This window comes from Scyliorhinus torazame, chromosome 5 (assembly GCF_047496885.1).
Source record: "Scyliorhinus torazame isolate Kashiwa2021f chromosome 5, sScyTor2.1, whole genome shotgun sequence".
NCBI classification, from domain to species: Eukaryota; Metazoa; Chordata; class Chondrichthyes; order Carcharhiniformes; family Scyliorhinidae; genus Scyliorhinus; species Scyliorhinus torazame.
The window spans coordinates 262,616,121-262,640,755 of record NC_092711.1 but is presented as its reverse complement, the minus strand read 5'-3'; the positions used below and the strand labels follow the sequence as shown (position 1 = coordinate 262,640,755).

The 24,635-nt window shown below is 41.1% G+C and overlaps 1 protein-coding gene across 3 annotated transcripts in view; it reads right to left on the bottom strand.

The window, feature by feature from the left end:
* Positions 1–1,417: 1,417 nt before the first annotated feature.
* Positions 1,418–24,635, bottom strand: part of gcna (germ cell nuclear acidic peptidase) — a 68,423-nt gene continuing 45,205 nt past the window's right edge. For all 3 annotated transcript variants that reach the window (XM_072505475.1, XM_072505477.1, XM_072505476.1), the window contains exons 9-13: positions 19,276–19,468; positions 11,665–11,800; positions 11,440–11,578; positions 8,558–8,762; positions 1,418–3,618 (exon numbers count right to left, since the gene is read on the bottom strand). In XM_072505475.1, the coding sequence (XP_072361576.1) occupies positions 3,378–3,618; positions 8,558–8,762; positions 11,440–11,578; positions 11,665–11,800; positions 19,276–19,468 (914 nt within the window). In that variant the 3' untranslated portion in view covers positions 1,418–3,377. The remainder of the gene's footprint in view (positions 3,619–8,557; positions 8,763–11,439; positions 11,579–11,664; positions 11,801–19,275; positions 19,469–24,635) is intronic.

The following is a 24,635-nucleotide window of genomic DNA, read 5'->3' as shown; positions in this document are numbered from 1 at the left end:
GCAACTTCGCTTCCATGGGTTTATCACCAGCAAAATTGTTGATGAACAGGGAGTTAAGGACTACTTTACCATCCATTACACTATCTGATCCAGATCATCTACCCATAATAAAAAAGATGCAACATCAACGAGATAAACAATGACTGCACTATGATCAACATGCAAATATACTGGTGACAGTCAGGATCAAAATTCCTGATGGAGGTTGGTCTGCAGCAGCACCACGCTCCTATGTCATTCAAACAGCTGAAGGATCAATTGTTCAACGTAATCGACAAACACCTTTGAAACTCAAACAGCACAACAATTTTCCAGATCTACAATTCCGTGAAAGTATTTTCAGCGATACAATGACATCTTCCAAAGTTCGTGAAGATTCATAGGGGACAGTAAAAACTTGATTCACCTCTTCGTGGTTTAAGGTGGTCAACCAGGAAAAGAAGGAAGCCGGACAGACTCAATTTGTGATTCGTACCTGTTGAACTTTCTCGTCATTGATTTTTCACTACATGTCAAAGTCATATACATATCATGTATTGTACTAATATTATACATTTTTAACTTTGTAAATAGAAAAGAAATGTTAAAAAGGGGTGTGTAATGATATGTCAGGTTAGTGAAAGGTTAATTATTACATTTCTGTGTAATTCAAACACTAGAAGGCACCACCAGTTCTCTGTATATAAATCAGGCCTCAGGGAATGCTGGTTAGGTGAAGGAGAAAGCATGAAAACAGCACTAAGAGAAGATTAGATTAGACAAGAGTTAACACAAGGTTAGATCATAGTATAATTAGTGACTATTTAGATTATTGATTACTGCTAGACAGATTCAATATTACTTTATTATTAACTATAGCTCAGTAGAATGTGCAAACTTCATTTCATTAATTGTTATACAATAAATTAGTTTTGTTTCAATCTAATGATTGGTGGATTCTGTGCCATCAACACAAAGACAAAGAACACACCATATTACCACCACGGTTAATATAACATCTATTTGCAGCCATAACTTCCCTATTGTCCACTCAAGTTATTTGCTCACTACCCCTCCACGAATTAAATAAAGCAACATTTTCTTTCCTTATTGAATCAGAAAATCGAGGTAGCAGACCTGGAACTCCCTCCCTTTCTTAAAAAAAATTATGAAATTGATTCTTATGATAGTTAAAATGAGCTAACATTATTTGCCCTATGTTACATTTCTCAAAACTTTTTTGCTAGCCTGTAATAAAAAATATATAATTTTCCTTTGCATTTCATAACTCTATGTACATGGATTGTTTGAATGCAAGTGTTATCCCCCTACCAGACCCCACCCTGCATCCAGAAACCTTGCATCCACTCTTGCAGAAATAACTTGCTTTGTAGGCATTTTTTTTTCTATGACAAAAACTTTATTTGAAGAAATATAGGCATTTATTTTTTTGCAGAAATAACTTGCTTTGTAGGCATTTATTTTTTTTCTATGACAAAAACTTTATTTGAAGAAATGCCAATAAAGGCGCACTCTTAAACTTCATTCGATACAACTGGTCCCACAATAAATTCCAAATTTCACCATATAAAATAAACACAATACAGGTTTCGCATGATCTATAGGGCAGAATTGAAAAGCAATATTTGAATCACAAACTTAACCCATTCAAGGGCAGATTCTGTGTTTAATAGGCCCAAAGTCAAATGGGTGAATTCTTACCTTTCAATGAACTTCTGGTATATACTAGCATCACTCTATAATTTACTTAATTTGAGATTTGATTTTTTGGCTAGATGTTATTATGGCGAATCAATATTTATCAATTTTCTCAAGCAAACTGTGGCCGCATGCCAAATGAAGAAATACACAACCACTTTCTGCAACATTCGCAGTCTCGAGTACTGCCGTCACATCTGGTTCATTTCAGGTGCAACATTGCGGAGAGAAAGTCAGCAATTTTGTAAACAATGTTTTTTGACAGACACTCTTACATCAGTGGAAAGATCGGGGTCCTCATTACAATTTAAAATGTTTCCATCAATCTCTACAACTGGCATTTACATCTCTTCCAACATCAGAGCTCAACATCCAGGAAGCTGCCATCTCCACACCAGCACTTGAAGCTGGCTATGGGATGCAGTAATATGAAGAACTAATAAATTACAAAAGTCCTTTCCAGAAAGTGCTATCATAAATAGTGTGATGCATTACTGCAGTAAAGAGTGGTATTTAACCCATAGCCAACACCTGCCATTTCACAATCAAAATTAGACCAAAAAATAGCCAACTTGGACCAGTATAATACAAGCCAATTTGAAAGAGAACTATACACAAAGTGATAACTGAGTTTGTCTACACAAGAGTGACTGCACTTCGACACATTTTACCGTTTGAAATGCTTGGAGATGTTGAAGAAATACCAGAAGGCACTATAATTATTTCATATTATGTAATTCTCTATATTTTAACACCATCCTGCAGCGGTCTGACCAGGGAAAAATCTGCTGCTAACAATAAGTAAACTTGCCATAGTTAATGGAAAAATATTAATTTTACTTTTCATTATCATCTTGTCACAGGAAAGAAATTAAATGCAAGGTACAAGACCCTTTAAAGCATTTATCAAACTTCATTTCAGCTTCTTTGAACATTTCCATTGAAAGGTGGACACGATCAATTATAGGAAATATGTGCTTGCTGACATTAAATATTCCCAGACCAAGCACAGCAGATTACTACAGGGTAAAGCACCCCTTACAATGAAGAAAGAATGTGGCAAAACATTAATTTTAGAACAATACAACAGCAAAATGCCCACAGAATCCAACTTCCAGATACCAACTTGGGTTCTGTGGACTGAAGCAGCTGTAACTCAGTTAAAGCGACCCACGTTAATTCCAGATGGGACTCTTTCTGCTGCAGGATTTTCCTTGCTTCTCAGCTGAAACAACATTTATACTGAGAAACAGGCAAAGGGACCCCTCATTCACAGCCTTATCAAATATTCACATAATCACGCCTTCAGTATAGATTTTATTGCATGTGTGTTCCTTATTATGGATCAGAAACAAAATAAACAAAATGTTCAAGATAAATTTTTAAAAATGGATATTTTTAGATACATTTCTAGAACTTGATCAAGGAGAACGCTATCAGTTCATTTGAAAATAGATTGTGAACGATGGAATTTTAAATACTTAATATCTAATTGGAACAATTTCCCCAATACAAATCTTGAATTTTAGCAAAAAGACTTTCTCCCTTCCAACGGGAAAACAATCTGGCACAAAATCTGCTAGACTCTCAGTATTATTCATCATTGCTTACAAAACTATAGAATATAGTGGTCTCCTCAGATCTCAAACAGAAGGTAGACTGCAAGAAAGGTTTAGAAATCAGATGTGTGTCATTTTTGCAAAATCTGCACTTAGTTTCCGCATAACCTCAGCATGTTGAAGTCCCTTATGCTCCTTCTTGGTTGAACCATAGTTCTCCTTCACAAATTTAGCAAATGGTGCTAGATCTTTTTTTGCAGGAGTGCCATCTTTTAGCATGCTCGTCAAGAGAACCAGAGGGCCTGTGCAGAGAGCACAGACAAAACGCTGTGTGTCCAGTGATTTGGAATGTCGACCAATCCTGCAGAGAAAGTTTAAATATGGAGAGCTCTACAGAATACAAGTAAACATTTTCAATAGCAGCTAATCTATTAGACAGAAACAATGCAAAGCAGCCTTTAATGAGATTTTCACTTTCACATGAACTATGAGACTTCTTATTGCTTTTTAGGAGGTTGAAGATAAAGGATAATATAATGCATAATCATGTTCGGTGATAACTTATTCTCAACTTATTCTCAGACAATTTTAATTTATTTCGGTCCAAGGAGAGGACTTTTTGTCTGAACACCTTATTGGATATTCATAGGATTATCCACTTTCTCAGTCAGTTTATAGGTCAGGAGGTTGCCAAGTCAACAATGTTGACATATTTATATAGTGAAAGGAGTATTTGGGACCTTTAATGTTGAAGAGGGAAGGAGGTAAAGGCGCAGGTGCATCTTGCCCAACACCCTCTCAGCATTCCGGCTGAGCACGTTGCATGCAGCACTTGGGGCTCGACAGAGTTTGGCAAATTTAGATTGTGAAGTTTCTCCTCCATTTAAATTCCTTTCATAAAATATCCTATATGTTTTGCCTCAAGACAAACACCCCCTTTTCTCCTTCTACATCAGGCCATCTATCTTTCGTTCTTAAAGTTGCTACTTTTTGTTGCAATCTCATACAACATCAACACATTCTCCTTCCCTTCGGCTCTGACGAAGAGTCAAAGGGTTTGAAACATTAAATCTGCTTTCATTCCTAACAGATGCTAAAAGACTTGCTGAGTTTTATCAGCATCCTCTGTTCTTGTTTCTGATTCAAGCATCCGCAGTATTTTGCTTATTTTACAAAGGTATTAGATCAGATGACCAAAAGCTTGGGCAAAAAGGTAGGTTTTAAGAAAGATTTTAAAAGAGGTAGAGGTGCAAGGAGGGAATTCCAGAACTTGTGTCCTAGGCAACTGAAGGTACAGCCAACACCAGTGGAGAAGTTAGAATTGGGAAAACTAAAGAGCATAGAAGTGATAGATGAACAGGACTTTATGTGTTAAGACTCGGGCAGAGTTTTGGATGTCCTCAAGTTTACAAAGGGTAGAATGTGAGAGACAGGCCAAAATGTAGAGGAATAGTTGAGTCTAAAGATACCGGAGACACAAATGAGTGTTTCAATAACAGTTGAGCTGAAAAAGGGCAAAGTTGGGCAATGTTAAGAGGGTGAAAAAAATACATCTTCGTAATGAAACAAATATGACATCAGAAGCTTAACTCAGGGTCAATTAGGACATCAAGGTTGCAAATATAATGTATTACAACTGTTGCTCGGGAGAGGGATAGATGGAGTCAGTAGCCAGGACAGAATTTGGAGCATGGACTGAAAACAAAGGCATCAGTTGTGGCGGTATCCACGTATATTAAAAGCTGATCAGAATTTGCTTTATATTAAATCATATATTCACTCTATATTAAAAGCTGATCAGAACTGATTTTATATTAAATGTATTAACCCTATATTAAAAACTGATGACTGATGTAAACCATTACTTATCGCAATAATGTTTTTCAACAAGTATTACAGACATTATCTTTGTAAGAGTTCAGATGCAATGAGCTCATTAAGTCTAGTGGCCTTGTCTGGAAATAAGCTCTGCCAACTAAGGGGGGTTACTGCTTGTCTAGTGCTTTGCCACGAAGGGAGGCTACTGCTTGGCAAGAGGCCTTGCCAAGAAGGGAAGCTGGTGTTTTTCTGGAGATAGCTACTGGAGGGATCAACCTAGTATCTTTAGGAACAGGTGCCCTTCTAGACCTTGAAACCAAGGCCTTGCCAACCAAGAGAGACTGTTCTTTGTCTCGAAATAACTGGGGAGTCAATCTATTTTTCAGAAGCAGGTGCTCTGCAAAAGACTCCCTAGAACTCCCTAAGTAAGAAAACTCTATAAATGTTTAAGCACAGGCTGCGAAAGGTAGAGTTTCGCTTGGAGAGTTGTTTAGGAGATTGCTGGGTGTTTATTTGATCAAGCTGCTATCTCAACTCGTAGAGTTCTGCTCATTGATTGAGTATCGAATTCCAAGGCTACTAGTCGATGTAAATATGAGATGTTTACAGCTTAAGCAAATATGTAGTTAAGAAGCTCACAGGCGAACTCATCATATATGCTGTATTTGTCAAACTGTATCATTTACCAAAAATACTTGTATTACCCTTTTTCTTTAAATAAATTGCGTATATATTTTACCATACAGGTCCGTGTCGATTTTTATAAATAAGAGTGACATTTAACTAAGGCTCATCATATTCTCACCCTTTGAGGCTATCGGAAGGGTCACTTACCCATGCCTGGCTCTCAAGAAATAGAAATATTTAGTTGAAGTTAAGGAAAAGATAGCCATCTAAGTCATAGTCTATCCTGTACACTGAAGGTAGTGAAAGCAAGGCACATTGTGAATACTATAATTAGAACTCCGAAATAGCGAGACTTACTTTAGATATTCACAAGACCTTGTCTGGTAGCTTACAACCTCGACTAATCGGGAAGATCTTAGATAGGATACTCCTAGACTGTCACACAGTCCTCCCAATATTTAATAGTACAGAATATTCAAAGTTTAAAAATGCATTAGGCATACAAATAGAAAAGATAAAATGGTAAATTTTCTTTATATGAAGTATGGGATATCTTTCTGAACTGCAATTTTCTCCAATCAGTAACAAATAAGGGTAACGCTATATATCTTGGGGTTCGATAGATTATATAGACAAATGAATGCAGAACAATGAAACCATTTAAGGAGAATAAGCAAATTGAAACAGTTAACAGTAGTAGACTGAAGACTGCAATACAGGGGAAGGATCTGGTTGTATTTTTGAACTATTTTCTACAAAGGCAGCAAACAAGATTTGAGTGTGGATAGTGCTGGCCGGAGAATGTATAAATCTCAGGAATAATATGCATGGCGCAAGGGTTTAGTTTTGGAAAGTTTAGTTGGTGGCTTCTATACTTGAACTGAGAAATAAGCATCCTAGCAAAGTGGCAACTAAGGAAACTGGGATAATCAGGGAAAAATGGTTTAGGAAGTTTGTGAACTTGTAAACTTGTATTTCTTTTCAAATATTGTATGCACAAGAATCAGTGTTGGGACCACTCGCTACTGTACACAACTTATATTAAATGATGTAGACTTTGGAATCAATTTCTAAATTTGTAGATGACACCAGACTCGAGTGCAAAGTCAATACAGAGGGGAATGTAACAAATTACAGGAGGATATCAATAAACTTTCAGAATTGGCAATTAATAAGCAAAAAGTTCAGCACAGATAGATTCAACATAGTACATTTTGTAGAAAGAAAAATCATTTATCACTTGGAAGGTGCAAAGCTAGGTAGACGAAAAAGGGATCAAAATACATACAAACCAATCAAAAAATATTGGCAAGCTGAAAGGAGCATAAACTTCAGTATGGAGCTGTTGGGCGAAATGGCCTGTTTCTGTACCATACATCCTTGATGATCATATGTAAGCATTTAAGAAGTTAAAACTCAAGATAATGGTATATTGTTTAGGAGGCAGAGTCATAATCTCAGATCAGACAGTTTGTCACGGTCGAGATGTGAAAAATATATATTAATCAGTTGGACTATTTCATAAAATCATTATTTTGGGTGAATTTTCAAAAAGGACAATGGCTGAGCTAACATGTCTCCAGCTGGTCACCTGATGCCTTGTAGCAGTTTCAAAGTAACAATGGCCACGGGGATGGTGAAGTTGTTTGAGCTAACTCCGGACAAAGAAAAGCCTTCACAGGTTTTAATCCCCCAAAATGGTGATAAAGGTCAAAGCATCAACAGTACTAACACCACGGTTTCAACAAAATGCTTCAGTTAGTTAACCCGACATCAGTGCCTCCAAAAAAAATCAAAGGAATCCCGAATCTGATAATCATCCTGTGTCCAACTGAGATGGTGTGCCACAAGATAGTCTCCCCCAAGCTGCACTCTGACATCATCTGATGAAATTGAATTTGATCAGTACTGTATGACCTCCAACATGAGCAAAGCTCCAGGCAACATCTTGTGCTGACTACCATCAAGCCAGTGACAGCAGAAAGAACTCCGACACCTCAACAAACCTGTCAACTGCTGGAAGCTTGGAACTCTTGCCCACAAACTAACAATCAGCTAACCTCCCCTCGGAAGCAGCATTCCAGTTGACCTCAGATTCTGGACTCTTGACATGTAAAATCTATGCTTATATTTTATTGTAGTTATGCCCTGAACCCTCTCCCTTATCCTCCAGATGGGTGGGCTGTACGAGAATGAGATGGTGTGTAAAACATACAAAGATAAACCAACTATTTTATTTTCATTTTACCTCGAGTTAGCTCTGTAAACTTAGCAGAGGATTGGAACATTTCTACATTTTAAGGTTGGGGAAATACATTTATAAAGGGGAAATCAGAAGTAAAAAAAACACCTGTTTATGGATGACAGGTCGAGACAGGGCAGTTTAAATTGGCTCCCCCCTCCTGACCGTGACAAGTTCCTAATCTGAAGGAGTTCTTTGGATGCTTGAATCCCTCCAGTGCTTCAAACAGTTGACTATTCTTCAAATATGCAAGTAGGTTGCCACAGAGCAACATGGAGGTGCAGCAAGAAAGGAAGTCAGCAAAATCAAATCCAGTTCACAGAGATAAACCCCGACTGTGTTTTCCTTATTTTTAAGTCTGAGTGCTTAAAAGAAATAGTACCAAGATCACGGCAAGTTGAAGATCTGAAAGAAATTAGAGATAGGGAGTAGGGGGTGGTTCAGGGAGAAATCTGAAAATGAAAGATCCGCCACTGCAGCACAGAATAGGGCTATAGTTTTGAGACCTTCCTCCTAATCTCTCATTCAACACGCATGATGATTAAAAGACTGCACCTCATCTTATGTTGGAGAATATTAGTTTAAAAACACTGCAAATTTCTCATGTACTCACATGTTTTTGCACTTGCTGCACTGATATGTATACTTGTAATTTATTTCATACGTGTGACAGCGTGTAACCATTGGTAATTCAGGGTGGATCAAGATGGATTTTTGTGCATACAACTTCCAGAATGGTCCATGTCCATCGCGCACGTTATTAATAAGCCAGGTAGCAGCATGACATAATTCATGAATCAATGTATCACGTAGACGTTCTGCAAAGCAACACCAAAATTAGTGTTTGAGGACAGGAAAAGCAGTCTTAACGTATGTTTTTACTAATGCTCTTGGATGTAGCAGCTCTCTGTTAAATCTATTCAATTAAGGAAAAATACATCAATGCAACTTATTGTTCCCATATTGTGAGAAAGCAGAGTTAGTTCTAAATGATGTTTTTTGTGCAAGAAAAGGTAAAACTAGTTAGATGCATGTTAAACAAAAGGTGTTTTCAGGTGACAGGGGCGTTTGGTTTCAGTTCAAACTCTCTCTTTTGGGCTGAGAGTTTACTGCGTGAAAAGTAAAGACAAGCTGGGAGAAAGAGTGAGCTGATGCTTAGCAACCTGGAGGCTTTAGGGAAAAGTCCTGGCAGTTTTTTGTTTATAGATTTCATTGAATTTACAGTGCAGAAGGAGGCCATTCGGCCCATCGAGTCTGCGCCGGCTCTTGGAAAGAGCACCCTACCCAAGGTCAACACCCCCACCCTATCCCCGTAACGCAGTAACCCCACCCAACACCAAGGGCAATTTATCACGGCCAATCCACCTAACCTGCACATCTTTGGACTGTGGGAGGAAACCGGAGCACCCGGAGGAAACCCACGCACACACAGGGAGGATGTGCAGACTCCGCACAGATAGTGACCCAAGCCGGAATCGAACCTGGGACCCTGGAGCTGTGAAGCAATTGTGCTATCCACAATGCTACCGTGCTGCCCCTGTTCAACTGTACGCAGGCAGAAGAGTGAGAGAGTGAACTGCTGTAAAGCCCTGCTAGAAGCAGGAAAGCCAAAGAATGGAGTAATGGGCAAGAACACAAGTCCCAGAAACGAGAGGACAGTTAGTTCTAGAAACTGGAGAATGAAGAAATTTTCAGGAAGATTGAAGTAAAAAAAAGGAACAAAGAGAAACTGCAATTGGAACAGGGTAATTTTGTGGAAAGTTAAAGTCAGACCATGGAAGAGCTGAGCTGAGGTTGGCAAGAGAGAAGCCACATATCTGAAGCAATCGCAAGGTTTGGTGTACTATTTCCATGCTTTGAAACCCGAGAGATTGTGTGAAAAGCTTGAATGGACACGATGAATCAAGACCAAGAATATTGAAAGGAGAGTTAGAAACACCGAATCCTTGCTAAAGCAGCTGAGGAAAAACATTGCTTGAAGGAAGATTTTAAAGCGTGACTTTTTGAGAGTGGTGTTTGGAAACACTTGTGTGATAATAATCTGGGGCGAATTTGAGGAGAAATCTACAAAAGATTGATTGGGTGGCAGATGCCACTTTGTTTCAGAGTGGAGTGTTATCTGACCACAGTTAACCTGGTGGGTTACAGGGACAGTGTATTTACCGAGAACATTATAGTGCAAGATATATTGGGTAACCTGTTTTATCTCTGAAATAGGTGTATGTTTGCGAAGTTAAGTGAGTGAAGGAGCATTGTATTATCAAACATGTCATATTTAATACATTTTTTGCTGCTGTTAAAAGCTAATAGGCAGTCTTGTGACTCTGTTCCAGATTTCCTTAAAAAAAAGAAATTCTATCTTTGGAGCCAGGGTTCCATTCTGGGATCTTCCTGTCCAGTAGTAATCTCAAGTGGGATTCTAACAATATAAAATTATTTTTTCCCCCAGTCCTATATTTGAGTTAATGATCTGGAAAAGTGCTATGAAATAGGGCTCTTAAGTTAGAGAAACTAGAGGGGAAAAAAGGGAACAATGGCTCAGAGACCGAATTTGTCATCCTAATCAGGACTCCATTCATCATTGGTCCTTCCAATTGTGGTAAAACGGCTAACGGCCTGAATCTTAGGCCCGATACAGAATTGGACACTTTAAAATTAAACCTACAGTCAGAACCACAGCCTGGCCCGATGGGAAGTCAAACAGCCAAACTTGAATGCACTGGACAGAGACAGACAAGTCTGGGCTTGTCCTGTAAACAGGGCATCAGAAGATAAATCGGCCCCATTCAAATGAATCGATTGTTGCGGATTGCCCAGATGAAGTCAGATTTTCTGGCACCTAGATCACCTTGTATGAGACAAGGTTGTGTGCAGACAATGCAGCAGAGGATGGATTGCTGTGGGGGGGGGGGTTCTTGATGTCCTGCAGAGTTGCAATCGATAACTCCATTGGGTGTTGCGACCGAAGTCCAGCAACCACAGTGGCTGAGGGCCAGAGAAACTTCTGGAAGGGCACAAAGAGGAGTATCAGAAAGAGGCATCTAGAGAGACCCCCCCCCCCCCCAGTGAAGACCTGATGCAAAGGCATCAGAGAACACTCAACGCTGGACCAGAGGACAGAATGGAAGCAGTGTGCAAGACGTACCTTCACAGACAAAGGCAACGACAGAGACTCACCTGTAGCTCGACCCAGTTCATCGACACGGGTAGTAGTAAGAGTCTTGGGCAGATACTATTTGGGATGATAACTGTTTTAGTGTGTTTGGGAATAAATTTGGGTTGAATTGTGAACTTGTCTGTCCATTGATCATCTCGCAAATAAGGGCACCTCGGTAAAACATTTGAATAATAAACTAGTCAAGTGTCTGAAGTTTTACAGACATCACAATTTCTGGGTATTCTATGTCATATCAAAATAGAGAGACTAGGGCAACTTAAGTACTTATGAAAATAAAATCTTATTGTGCCTTCAATTCACGCTAGTTTTGTTCTCACCAGCTGAATCACAAACTTTCTCTGACAGTTCAATTCTGGCATAGCGTTGAAGAATACCATCCCGTTTCTGTCCAGTAACGCAATACCCAGCAGTTTTTCGCATTTTCTTATTCCATGTGATCACCAACTTCTCTGGAAGCTGTAAATCATACAGAATGTCAATCACACCCAAACCTGCAGGATTTAATTGGTTGACTACCCAATATCGGATCAATAATCTTTTACCTTCTGCTGAAAGACACTCTCATTGTATAAATTATAGAGTTCTTGAGTTAATTCTTCCCGATTCTGTTTGAAATTCTTTACATACTTTGACGAGCTGAGAGTCAGGTCCTGCAGGAAGCAACCAGGCGTTAGGCATCTAATAAGAGATAAAACAGAAATTAAGGAGTGTAAATTTGAGTGGGACAACCACTCAAAAAGGGAGTTCTTAAAAAAAAATTAACACACATCCATGCATCAGGAGTTCCCGAACTTATTTGAGGATATTTGCTGGGTGTCAGTTGAGAGAGTAATCACCAATTACCTGCTACACTTCTTTCAGGAAAACCTTACAGGCAAGAAATAGGTATTGTAATAGCCTGCTTTGTTTGACATGGTCTTCGCTGTGTTAGTACATGAGTGGGCTTTAAAGGTTAATTTCTATTTTTTAACCTCTTAATTTAGCACTTACCTTTCCTTTAACTTATGGAACAATTTAAAGTGAAGTTTTATTCCAGCCTTAAAACAGAGTTAGACAAACTCTCCAAGTGTAGTTGCAGCTAATTAGATAGCTTGCTTAAACTGGTTTACGGAAGCTTGAATCAATTGCTTGAAGTATTCAAACAGGACATCCTCAGTGCGGTTTCATCTGCACCAAGTGCTACTTCAAGTTTGTGTCAAGTGGAAGTTGGTGAGCAAGGAAGTTCAGCAAGGGAGGGGCTCATTTTTCTACCTTTTTTAAGCCTCCAGTGGTTAGTACTTAACGATACAGGGAAGCTGACTGGCAAGTCAGAATACAGGCGGGCGATTGAGAACCTAGTGGAGTGGTGCAACAAAAACAATCTGACTCAATGCCAGCAAAACTAAAGAGCTGGTCATTGACTTCAGAAAGTAAAGTACTGTACACACCCCTGTCAGCACCAACGGGGCTGAGGTGGAGATGGTTAGCAGTTTCAAATTCCATGGGGTACACATCTCCAAAAATCTGTCCTGGTCCACCAAGAAAGCACAACAGCGCCTGTACTTCCTCAGGAAACTAAGGAAATCTGGCATGTCCACATTAACTCTCACCAACTCTGTACCATAGAAAGCATACTATCTGGCTGCATCACAGATTGGTATGGCGACTGCTCGACCCAAGACCGCAAGAGAGTCGTGAACACAGCCCAGTCCATCACACAAACCTGCCTCCCATCCATGGACTCCATCTACACCTCCCGCTGTCTGGGTAAAGTGGGAAGCATAATCAAAGACCCCTCCCACCCGGCTTACTCAGTCTTCAAACTTCTTCCATCGGGCAAAAGATACAAAAGTCTGAGAACGCGCATGAACAGACTCAAAAACAGCTTCTTCCCTGCTGTTACCAGACTCCTAAACGACCCTCTTATGGATTGACCTCATTAACACTACACCCCTGTATGCTTCACCCAATGCCGGTATTATGTAGTTACATAGTGTATTTGTGTTGCCCTATTATGTATTTTCTTTTATTTCCTTTTCATGTACTTAATGATCTGGTGAGCTGCTCGCAGAAAAATACTTTTCACTGTATCTTGGTACACATGACAATAAACAAAATCCAAAGTAACTGGTAAGTTATTTGACTTGATCTAATTGTAATGAATAGTTTTAAAAGTTGCAGTATGGCAGGTCAGCTCGGCCCCACAGAAAGTACATCCTGTGATGTGTGAGAAGTCATGGATGCACAAGGCGTCCTCAAAGAACATAGGTCCGGGGTGCAGGAAGTGTCACTGGCTGCAGAATCCTGACCTCTGGGTTTTGGAATTGTGCGGCGGCTGGAGTCATGTGTGCACCCAAGAGGCAGAGAACAAACTACATGGATAGCACGTTTAGGGAGGTGGTCACACTACAGGTCAGGAGCCTGACGGCAGTCGAAGAGAACCTAAGTTAGCAAGAGGGATGAGGTTCTGAAAGCAGATTTTAGTGAATTGGAAGAAAATCAGCAAGCTGGACCTCAAGTGCAGTAATCTTAGGATAATCTTGTTGGAAAAGAACTTGAGGACTGAATGAACATAATATGATAGAATTTTACGAATATGATAGAAAATGATTAATCTGAATTGGATCGGATTTATTGTCACGTGTATCGAGGTACAGTGAAAAGTATTGTTCGGTGTACAGTCCAGACAGATCGTACCATACCTTAAAAAACATAGGACATACATAAATACACAATGTATATAGGCACAGGCATTGGGTAAGCATACAGTGTGTAGTACTACTCTTTAGAGAAGATGTGTGAAGAGATCAGTTCAGTCCATAAGAGGATCATTCAGGAGTCTGGCAACAGCGGGGAAGAAGCTGTTTTTGAACCTGTTAGCGCATGTTCTCAGACTTTTGTATCTCCTGCCTGATGGAAGAAGTTGGAAGAGAGAATAACCAGGGTGGGAGGGGTCTTTGATTATGCTGCCCGCTTTCCCAAGGCAGCGGGAGGTCTAGACAGAGTCAATAGATGGGAGGCAGGTTCCTGTGATGGACTGGGCTGTGTTCATGACTTTGTAGTTTCTTTCTGTCTAGGGCCAAGCAGTTGCCAAACCAGGCTGTGATGCATTCTATGGTGTATCTATAAAAATTGGTAAGAGTCAATATGCATATGCCAAATTTCCTTAATTTCCTGAGAAAGTATAGGCACTGTTGTGCTTTCTTGGTCGTAGCGTCGACATGGATGGATCAGGAGAGATAGTTGGTGATGTGCATACCTAGGAATTTGAAGCCGACAACCATCTCCACCTCGGCACCCTTAATGCACATTGGATGTGTACAATACTTTGCTTCCTGAAGTAAATGACCAGCTCTTTAGTTTTGCTAACGTTGAGGGAGAGATTGCTGTTGTTACACCATGCCACTAGGTTCTCTATCTCATTCCTGTACTCTGACTCACTACGGCCGTGACATCAGCAAACTTGTAGATGAAATTAGAGCCAGATTTTGCCACAGTCATGTGTATATAGGAAGTATATTAGGGGGCTAAATATACAGCCTTGCGGGGCCCAGGTATTGAGGACTATGGTGGAGGAGAGGTTGTTGTTGATCCTTACTGATTGTGGTCTGGGGGTGAGGAAGTTGAGGATCCAGTTGCAGAGGGAGGAGCCAAATCCTAGCTTTTGGAGTTTTGAAATGAGCTTGGCTGTGATTATACAGGCGAAGCTGTATTCAATGAATAGGAGTCCTTGTTGTCAAGATGCTCCAGGGATGAGTGTAGGGACATGGATATGGCAACTGCTATGGACCATTGCGATAGTATGCAAATTGCAGTGGATCAAGGCATTCTGGGAGTATGGAGTTCACGTGTCTCATGACCAACCCCTCGAAGCACTTCATAATGATAGATGTCAGGGTCACTGGACGGTAGTCATTGAGGCATGTTGCCTGGTTCTTCTTTTGCACCGGTATGATGGTGGTCTTCTTGAAGCAGGTGGGATCCTCAGAACGGAGTAGGGAGGGGTTGAAGATTAGTCCGTACAGGATTGGAGTGCACGACCAGGGAATCCGTCAGGACCTGTTGCTTTTCGAGGGTTCACTTTCAAGAAGCCCGATCTGACTTCAGAAACTGTGATGATGTGTACGGGTGTGTCTGAGGCTGCTGGGAAGTCAGCGTTAAATTTAAACAAAGGAATTTAAGGTATTGGGGGCAAATTGGCAGAGGTGATTGGGTAAATAACGGTATGACGGCATTTGGGCAATGGATAGTCTTAAAAAAATTATGACATGGTTTACAGCAACTGTACATTCCTTCAAGGCACAAGAACACCAAAACGTAATGTCAGTCAATCATGGCTAACAAAGAAAGTTATGCATTGTATAAGATTATGCATTATATAACATTTAAAAGTAAAGACCTATAAAATTGCCAGAAATGTAGTAAACCAGAGGATTAGGAGGATTTTAGAATACAAAGGAAAGGAACTGATAAACGGAGAATAGAATATGAATGTAAATTAGCAAACACATAAAAAAACGACTGTAAAAGGTTGTATGCACAGGTGAAAAGGAAAGATTTGGCCAAGACAGATGTGGGTCAATAAACAGGCAGGGTCAGGAAAATGTATAATGAGGAACAAAGAAATGGCAGAGACGCTAAATCAGTAGTGTTTCGATCTTCACTGAGGAAGATAAAATAACTCTCAAAGAATTAGAGATCTTAGGGACTAGGGAGAATGAGGAATTGAAGGCAATTAGTATTAGTAAAGCTATCTTGGGACTACCAGTTGAAAAGACCTGATACTGTTCATGTCAGAGTGTTGAAAGAGGCAAGGTTTTTTTTTAAAAATTCGTTCATGGGATTTGGACATCGCTGGCTGGGTCAGCATTTATTTCTCATCTCCGAGGGCATTTAAGAGTCATCCACATTGATGTGGGTCTGGAGACACATATAGGTCAGACCAGGTGAGGACGACAGATTTCCTTCCTTAAAGGACATTAATGTACCAGATAGGTTTTTACAACAATCGACAATGGTTTCATGGTCACCGTTAGATATTTAATTCCAGATTTGTTTTTGATTGAATTCAAATTTCAGCATCTGCCAGGTTGGAATTCAAATCCAGGTCCCCAGAACATTATTCTAGATCTCTGGATTACTAGTCCAGCTACAATACCACTACGCCACTGCCTCCCCCCAATGAGTTAAAGAGATACTGGATGCATTGGTAATCATCTTCTAAAATTCTATAGATTCTGGAATGGTTTCTGCAGATTGAAAGGTAGCAATATAACCCCACTATTTAAAAACAGAGGGAGGGAGAAAACAAGAAACAACAGACCTGTTAGCCAGACATCAGCAGTAGGGAAAATGCTGGAATCTATTCTAAAGGATGTGATAAATGGACACTGGGGTAAAGATAATCTGATTGGGCATATTCACCATTGAATTCTGAATGGAAATCACGTTTGGTATACCTGGAGCTTCTTTATTGGCGATGTTACTAACAGAATTGATAAAGGGGACTTCCGGTGGCGACCATGGAGTGAACGGTCGCACATTTAGCAGCTCCTGCTTTTAGTGATCTTTTAACGGCTTTTAAGCTGGAATTTTTCAACATAAGTGGATAAAAGAGAGAGGAGAGGAGGACAGTGGCCATCCCAGGTGGCTACTGGAGCCGTAGCTCCCAGACAAGAGGACGACCCCTAATTTATAGAGCTGCGCCCAAGAAACAATCATAAAAGAAGAAATGGTTGGGAGTGAAGTTCAGAATTTGGTGGATGCAATGGCAGAGAAGCAATGTTCGACCACGCCACCTCAATGGACGATGGATCAGTGGGTTAAATACTTGGATGAGAAGTTCGCCCGGCATCGTAAGGAGCGTGCAGAGGACCCGATCCAGGCTGTGGCCTCGATTAAGGACGTGGTCGACTGGGTGGAGGAGGAAGTGACGACCCAGGGACAGGTGATCCAAAAGTTGCAGGAGCTGGTGGCGGAACAAGAGGAGCAGTCCACTGCGGTGGCAATGGAAATTAACATCCTACAGGATCGGCAGAAACAGCTGTTGGAGAAGGTGGAGGACCTAGAGAATTGTTCTCGCAGGCAGAATATCCGGATCATCTGTTTGCCAGACGGAAAGGAGGGATCGGGTGCCGGTGCGTACGTGGGGAAGATGCTGGAGAAGATGCTCGGGGCAGATGCATTCGACAGGCCGTTGGAGGTGGACCGGGCTCACAGGGTGCTCTTGCGTAAACCCCAGGGGCGTAAGCCCCAGGGGCGTGAGCCCCCGAGGACGATGGTGGTGAAGCTGCATCGGTTGGTGGACAAGGAACGCATTATGAGGTGGGCAGACAAAACGGTTCATATGGGAAGAGTCTGAGATCCGGGTGTATCAAGACTTGGGAGCAGAAGGCTAGCAGGATCAGCTGAGGAAGCAGCGAGAGAAATAGGGAAAATAAAGGATATGAGGGGAAGGTAGTGATGGACCCGGGGTCAGTTAACGACGTGTTCCGTGAATTCTATAGTCGACTATATGAGTCGGAACCCCCACTCGGGGAGGAGAGTATGAATCAATTCCTGCAGAGGCGAGAGTTCCCGAAGGTAGATGAGGAGCTGGTGGAAGTCCTGGAGGGCCCAATTGGAGTCGTGCAGGTGATAGACGGATTGGGTGCGATGCAGTCGGGTAAGGCCCCAGGACCTCATGGATTCCCAGTGGAATTTTATTAAGGATTCTCTGGGCTACTGGGGCCGCTTCTGGTCAAGGCTTTTAACGAGCCCAAGGAGCTGGGAGTGCTTCCCCCCAACGCTATCACATCCTGAAGCGAGACAAGGACCCGGAGAGGTATGGATCGTACAGGCCAATTTCCCTTTTGAATGTGGATGCTAAATTGCTGGCAAAGATCTTGGCCACCCGAATAGAGGATTGTGTCCCAGAGGTATTCGGGGAGGATCAGACTGGATTTGTAAAGGGCAGGCAATATTAGACGGCTTCTTAAGGTTATAATGATGCCAGCGGAGAGGCGCGATGTTGAGGTGGCAGCCATAGACGCGGAGAAGGCTTTTGACCGGGTGGAGTGGAAGTACCTATGAGATATTTTAGGCAGGTTTGGGTTCGGGAAGGATTTGTGGATTGGGTCTGGCTGTTATATCAGGTCCCGATGGCAAATGCAAGAACCAACCGAGTCTGGTCAGAATACTTTAGTCTCTGTCCGTTCTCCCCATTACTGTTTGCCCTGGCCAGGGAGCCCTTAGCAATGGCCGTTAGATCATCGAATGCCTGGTGGGGATAGTGAAGGGGCAGTGGGTGATGGAACACAGGTCTCTCTCTATGCGGACGACTTGCTGCTCTATGTTCATAGACCCGGTTTTTTTTGGGGGGGGGGGGGCGGGGGGTGGAAAGGAGAGAGAGAGAGAGAGAGAGAGAGAGAGAGAATTTGGGTGATTTTCAGGTTACAAGTTAAATATGGGGAAGAGCAAGATGTTTGTGATCCAGGCACGGGGGCAGGAATGTAGACTGAAGGAGTTACCTTTTAAAGTGGCCCTACTTTTAGCAGTGGCCTGAACATTAAATTTAAGTTGGCACTTCCAATTCAAGAGTTGCTTTTTTAATAAAAGAATATTTGCTGTCGGAGGAAGAACAGGAATGAAAAGAACTTCCAAAAGGGAAAAACAAAACGATAGAGCAAAATGATAAAGTGTTGGAAGTGAATTTTGAAACACCTCCTATACAAAGAGACCATTGCCTACAACTACATGTGTGACAAGCAATTGTTGATATTGGAAATTGCTGCTATAAATGTTTACATAAAAGCATTTCAAAATATCTTATCCATATAACAATGCTTTGGGACAAATAAAATGTGCAACATGCACAATAGCATGAACATACTAGTAATTTCCCCATTGCATTGGCAGTTGATGAATAGGTTGATAGGTGAGACTAAGGTTTATAAATGAGACTAACATTTAGCCAACAAGGTATTGACCTGATACATTAACTTGGTTTGCTTCACAGGTGCAGCCACACCTGTTGACCATTTCCGATATTTTTTTGTTATAAAGATCCAGAAACTAATTTATTTCAGACAGTCAAAGTCTGCACAGTTTACAACAAAATTAAGTAGACGTTGACAGCATCCCAGTGGCAACTTTATAGAAAAGCATTTCTAAGGCAACCTTATAAGAATACATACTTTTGCGATACTCCATGTTCAGACCGTGACCCGAAAACATTGGAAAAGTCTGGTACTTGGCTCAACGAAGTAAACTCGGATAAAACACCTTTCATTGGTTTAGATGGCGGGGGATCGATTGGGACATAAATCTTGGCTGTGGGTTTGCGCTTTTTTCCCAAAGTGTTACTGCAGGGTTTCCGTTTCACTGGCTCTACAGAGAAAAATAGGATAACAAATTTGCATGGAAAATTCACAAAATAAGCAATTTCTAATCCAAAAATCAGTCTCTTTGCAATTTCCAAAACAAACGAACACCATCTGGAAACCTCCACCACCCACTCCAAAAGCAGTTTTCCAAACAATGAAGTATGCATGCAATCCCTCACCAAATTTTTGTTTGCACACAGGATTAAAACTGGGTTTTAGTTTAGAACGCAACACTCCCATGGTGTTGCCACTAAGGAACCAATAAATTAAACTTGGGGATTTGCCCTGTTCCTTCGCAAATCTAATCTAAAATCAAGGTTTTTCCTCCAAGACCAGATCGTATTTGTTTTTGTTCATGGGACATGCCGTGCTGGCACTCGAGAAGTTGGTGGTGAGCTGCCTTGAATCATTGCAGTGTTTGTGGTGTAGGTAGGCACAGTGCTGTTAGGGAAGAAGTTCCACAATTTTAACCAAGCAGCAAAAACACTGTGATATATTTACTTCTAAGCCGCGATGTTATGCGATTTGGAGGGAAACTTGCAGGTGCTAATGCACATTCTTAGTATTCTAGATGGTAGGGTAGAGATCACAGGGTTGAAGGTGTTGGCAAAGCAGCCAAGCGGAGTTGAAGCAGTGCATCTTGTCGATGGCACACACTGCATTTCCTATGTGCCAATGTTGGTGTGACGCACAATCAGATTTTACCCAGATGGTGTTGAGATTCAAGTGTTGTTGGTGCTGCATTCATCCAGGAAAATATCTTGTAGAGGGAAGATATGAGGTGAACGACTTGCTGAAGATTTCAGACCTCGCCTTGCTTGGAGCCGCAAAATTAATATGGCGGCCAGTTAAGTTTCTGGTAAGTTCCCCAGGATTTTGGTGGTGGCGTTGCGAAGATGGTAATGTGGTTGAATATGAAGGCGGATGGGCAGATTCTTTCTTGTTGGAGGTGATCATTGCCTGGCAGAATGGTTAATTACCACTTATCAACCCAGGCCTCAATTCCATCCTGATCATACCGCACGTGGCCACGGTCTAATTCATTAATTTAGTGACTGGGATGTAAGGCTAATCAGCAAACACATCCACTTCTGATCTTATGGTGGAGGAAAGGTCATTAATGAAGCAGCTTAAGACAATTGGGCTGAGGACACTATCCTGAGGAACCTTGGTCATTTCCTGCAATGCATCTTGAAGATAGTACACACCGCTATCATTATGTGGTGGTGGAGGGAGTGAATGTTTATGGATGGGGTGTCTAGCAAGCAGGCTGCTTTTCATAGTCGAACAGGTCAGGTTAGACTCTGACCTGCTGTTGTATCTCCAGTATGTATAGATCATAGAATTTACAGTGCAGAAGGAGGCCATTCGGCCCATCGAGTCTGTACCGGCTCTTGGGAACAGCACCCCACCCAAGGTCAACACCTCCACCCTATCCCCATAACCCAGTAACCCCACCCAACACTAAGGGCAATTTTGGACACGAAGGGCAATTTAGCATGGCCAATCCACCTAACCTGCACATCTTTGGACTGTGGGAGGAAACCGGAGCACCCGGAGGAAACCCACGCACACACGGGGAGGATGTGCGGACTCCGCACAGACAGTGACCCAAGCCGGAATCAAACCTGGGACCCTGGAGCTGTGAAGCAATTGTGCTATCCACAATGCTACCGTGCTGCCCACACATAGCTGGTTCACTTCAGTTTCTGGTCAATGGTGACCCCCAGGGATTTCAGTGATGGTAATGCCATAATGAATGGCATGGGCTGATGGTTAGATTCTCTCTTGTTGGAGATCATCATTACCTACTACTTGAATGGCGCAAATGTTATTTGCCACTGGGTCAGCTCAAGCCTGGGAAATTTCCTGGTCTTACTCAAACAGTCCATGTGCAAATGCAGCATGAGGAGTGGCAAAGGGTGCTGAACATTTGTGCAGTCATCAACGAACATCCCCACTACTGATCTTATGATGAAAGACAGGTCATTGATGAAGCAGCTGAAGATGGTTGGCCGAGGACACTACCCCAAAGAACTTTGCAATGACGTTCTGGGGCTGAGATAACCGAACAACAAAAAACAAAAATGTGGCTGGTGTGCTTTCCATGCCAAATGGCATAACTTTGAATAGGTATATACCATCTGGAGTGACAAAAGCTGAAATCATATTCGCCTTTTCGGAAAAGGTACCTGCCAGTAACCTTTAAGTAAATCCAGTTTGGAAATAAAAGCTGACTGTCCCACTTTCTCAATGCAATCCTCCAAACGTGGGAAAGGTTAAGAGTCCGTTCGTGTAACTGCATTCACCTTTCTATAGTCCACACACAACCGTTGGGTACCATCTGGTTTAGGCACCATCACTATGGGTGAGCTCCATTGGCTGCAACCCACTTCAATTATGCCATTTTTAAGCATACTCTCAATCTCTTTGTTAACATGTGCCAATTTTAAAGGGTTAAGTCTGTATGGATGTTGTTTGATTAGAACAGCATTTCCCACATCTACATCATGTATAGCCATTTTAATATTTCCCAATTTATCTCCACAAACTGGCCCATGTGATATCAATAACTCTTTCAGGTCAATTCATTTTTCCTCTGGAAGGTAACCCACCAATTTATCCCAATTTTTAAGAACATCCTCATTATCCAATTTAATTTGAGGTAGTCAAATTCAGTCATCTGGATTTGGTTCATCACAGAGTTAGAATCATTAAAACCTCCTTTTGCTCTCCTTCCCTCAAAGTACCTTTTAAGCATATTCACATGACACACTCGGTGATTCTTCCTTCTATTTGGTGTTTTTAACCACATAATTCACCTCACTTAATTTCCTTTCAATCTGATAAGGTCCACAAAACCTTGCTTTTAAAGGTTCACCTACCACTGGTAACAACACTAAAACTTTATCCCCACTGGCAAAACTCCGAACTTTGGATTTCTTGTCCGCTACCCGTTTCATCACATTTTGTGCAACTTTTAAATGTTGTCTAGCCAATTCACCTGCTCTATTTAATCGTTCCCTAAAATTTGACACGTAATCCAATAATGTAATTTCCAATTTCTCACTCACCAATTTTCCTTAAACAATTTCAGTGGTCCTCTTACCTCATGACCAAAAATTAGTTCAAAAGGACTAAATTTGGTTGACTCATTAGGTGCATCCCTAATTGCAAACAGTACGAATGGAATTCCTTTATCCCAATCCTCTGGATAATCATGGCAATAAGCCCTCAGCACGGTCTTTAATGTCTGATGCCACCTTTCTAATGCTCCCTGTGGTTCTGGATGGTACGCAGTTGATTAAATTGTTTTATTCCTAAGCTATCCATTACTTCTTTGAATAACCTCGAGGAAAAATTTGATCCTTGATCCGATTGTATTTCTGTGGGTAGTCCATATCTCGGAAAGAATTTAAATAACTCCTCCACAACCTTTTTAGCTGTAATATTACGTACTGGAATGGCCTCTGGAAACCTAGTAGACACATCCATTATCGTCAAAAGATATTGATTCCCACTTTTTGTTTTAGGAAGCGGTCCAACACAATCAATTAGGACCCTTGTAAAAGGTTCCTCAAATGCTGGAGTGGGTATTAAGGGCGCTGGTTTTATCACTGCTTGAGGTTTCCCTATCACTTGATATGTGTGACGTGATTGACAAAATTTAACTACATTTTTATGTAGTCCAGGCCAATAAAAATGTTTCTGGATTTTAGCTGGAGTTTTCCTTATCCCCAAATGACCTCGCACTGGTACCTCATGTGTAACTCGCAACACCTCCTTTCTATACCCTACCGGTAATACTACTAACTTCTGCCCACTTTTCAGCCGCCTGCATATGTAAAAGGTCTCCATTTTCTCATCAAGACATTACTTTTACGTTAACACTCTGGTACACACTCAGATTCCGCTTCCGTGTACGCTTTCTGATACATCCATTTTATTTCTAGATCTTTTTGTTGTAACTCCGCCAATTTTCCTGAACTAAAAATATCCGCTATATCCTCCACCTGTTCTTGTTTTTTTTTCAACCATCTGATCAAAAATAGTTTCTCATAATTGCACTTCAACTTCACTCTTTAATTTCTCCTCGTCTTAATCTGTGACTTTGCGACCTTGTTACTACACAATCTGGAAAAATCCCAGGATATTCGTCCTTCAACTCAGTTGTCGGATTTTCCACTGGCTTATCAACCACAGTGGGCATCACTCCCACCTACAATCCAGCTATATCATTACCCAAGATAAACTGTATTCCTGGACAAGATAGTTTCTCTATTACTCCTACTACACCATTCTTCACTGGACTTTCCAATCTTACCTTATATAATTGAACACTACTCCTCTCACCCTGAATTCCACATATTACCTTTTCTGGCAACATCCTTCCCAACCTACATAACTCCTCATCTCTTACCATTAAAGATTGACTAGCTCCCATATCTCTTAAAATTGTGACTTCTTTACCTGCTCCGCCTGATACACATGAGTAAACTTTACCCATACAATTAAATTCTTTAAAGAGATCTGGCTCCTTCTTATCAATGACCTCTTGATCAGGATGTACAATCATTTGCACTTTCTTCGCTTCACTTGGGCTTTCCTTTACCACTTTAACAAACCCCACTGTCTTATCCTGTTTTACCACATCAGCCTTCCCAGTGCTTTTCTTCAACAACCAACACGGTGACTTTACATGGCCTAGTTTATTAGTGAAAACATTTGAAACTTTTCATTTCTTTTCCACCCTCCTGGATTTCTTTTCTAATCTGAGGTACACGCTCCTTATTATCTCCCATCAGATCACCGTTACCACTTGAGTATTTCTCATATCTCCTGTTTCTATCCCTTTTAACATCCAACAGGCTTAACAGGCTGAAGCTGATGTCGGAAACCAAACTTTGATTTATGAACTAATTCATAATCATCTGCCATTTCTGCTGCTAACCTCGCAATTTTAACCCTCTGCTCTTCTATACGAGTTCTCACTACATCAGGAATTGAATTTTTAAACTCCTCCAAAAGTATAATTTCTCCGAGAGCTTCATACGTTTGGTCTATTTTTAAAGCCCTTATCCACCTATCAAAATTACTCTTGTTTGATCCTTTCAAACTCCATGTATGTTTGACCAAATTCTTTCCTTAAATTTCTAAACCTTTGTCTGTAA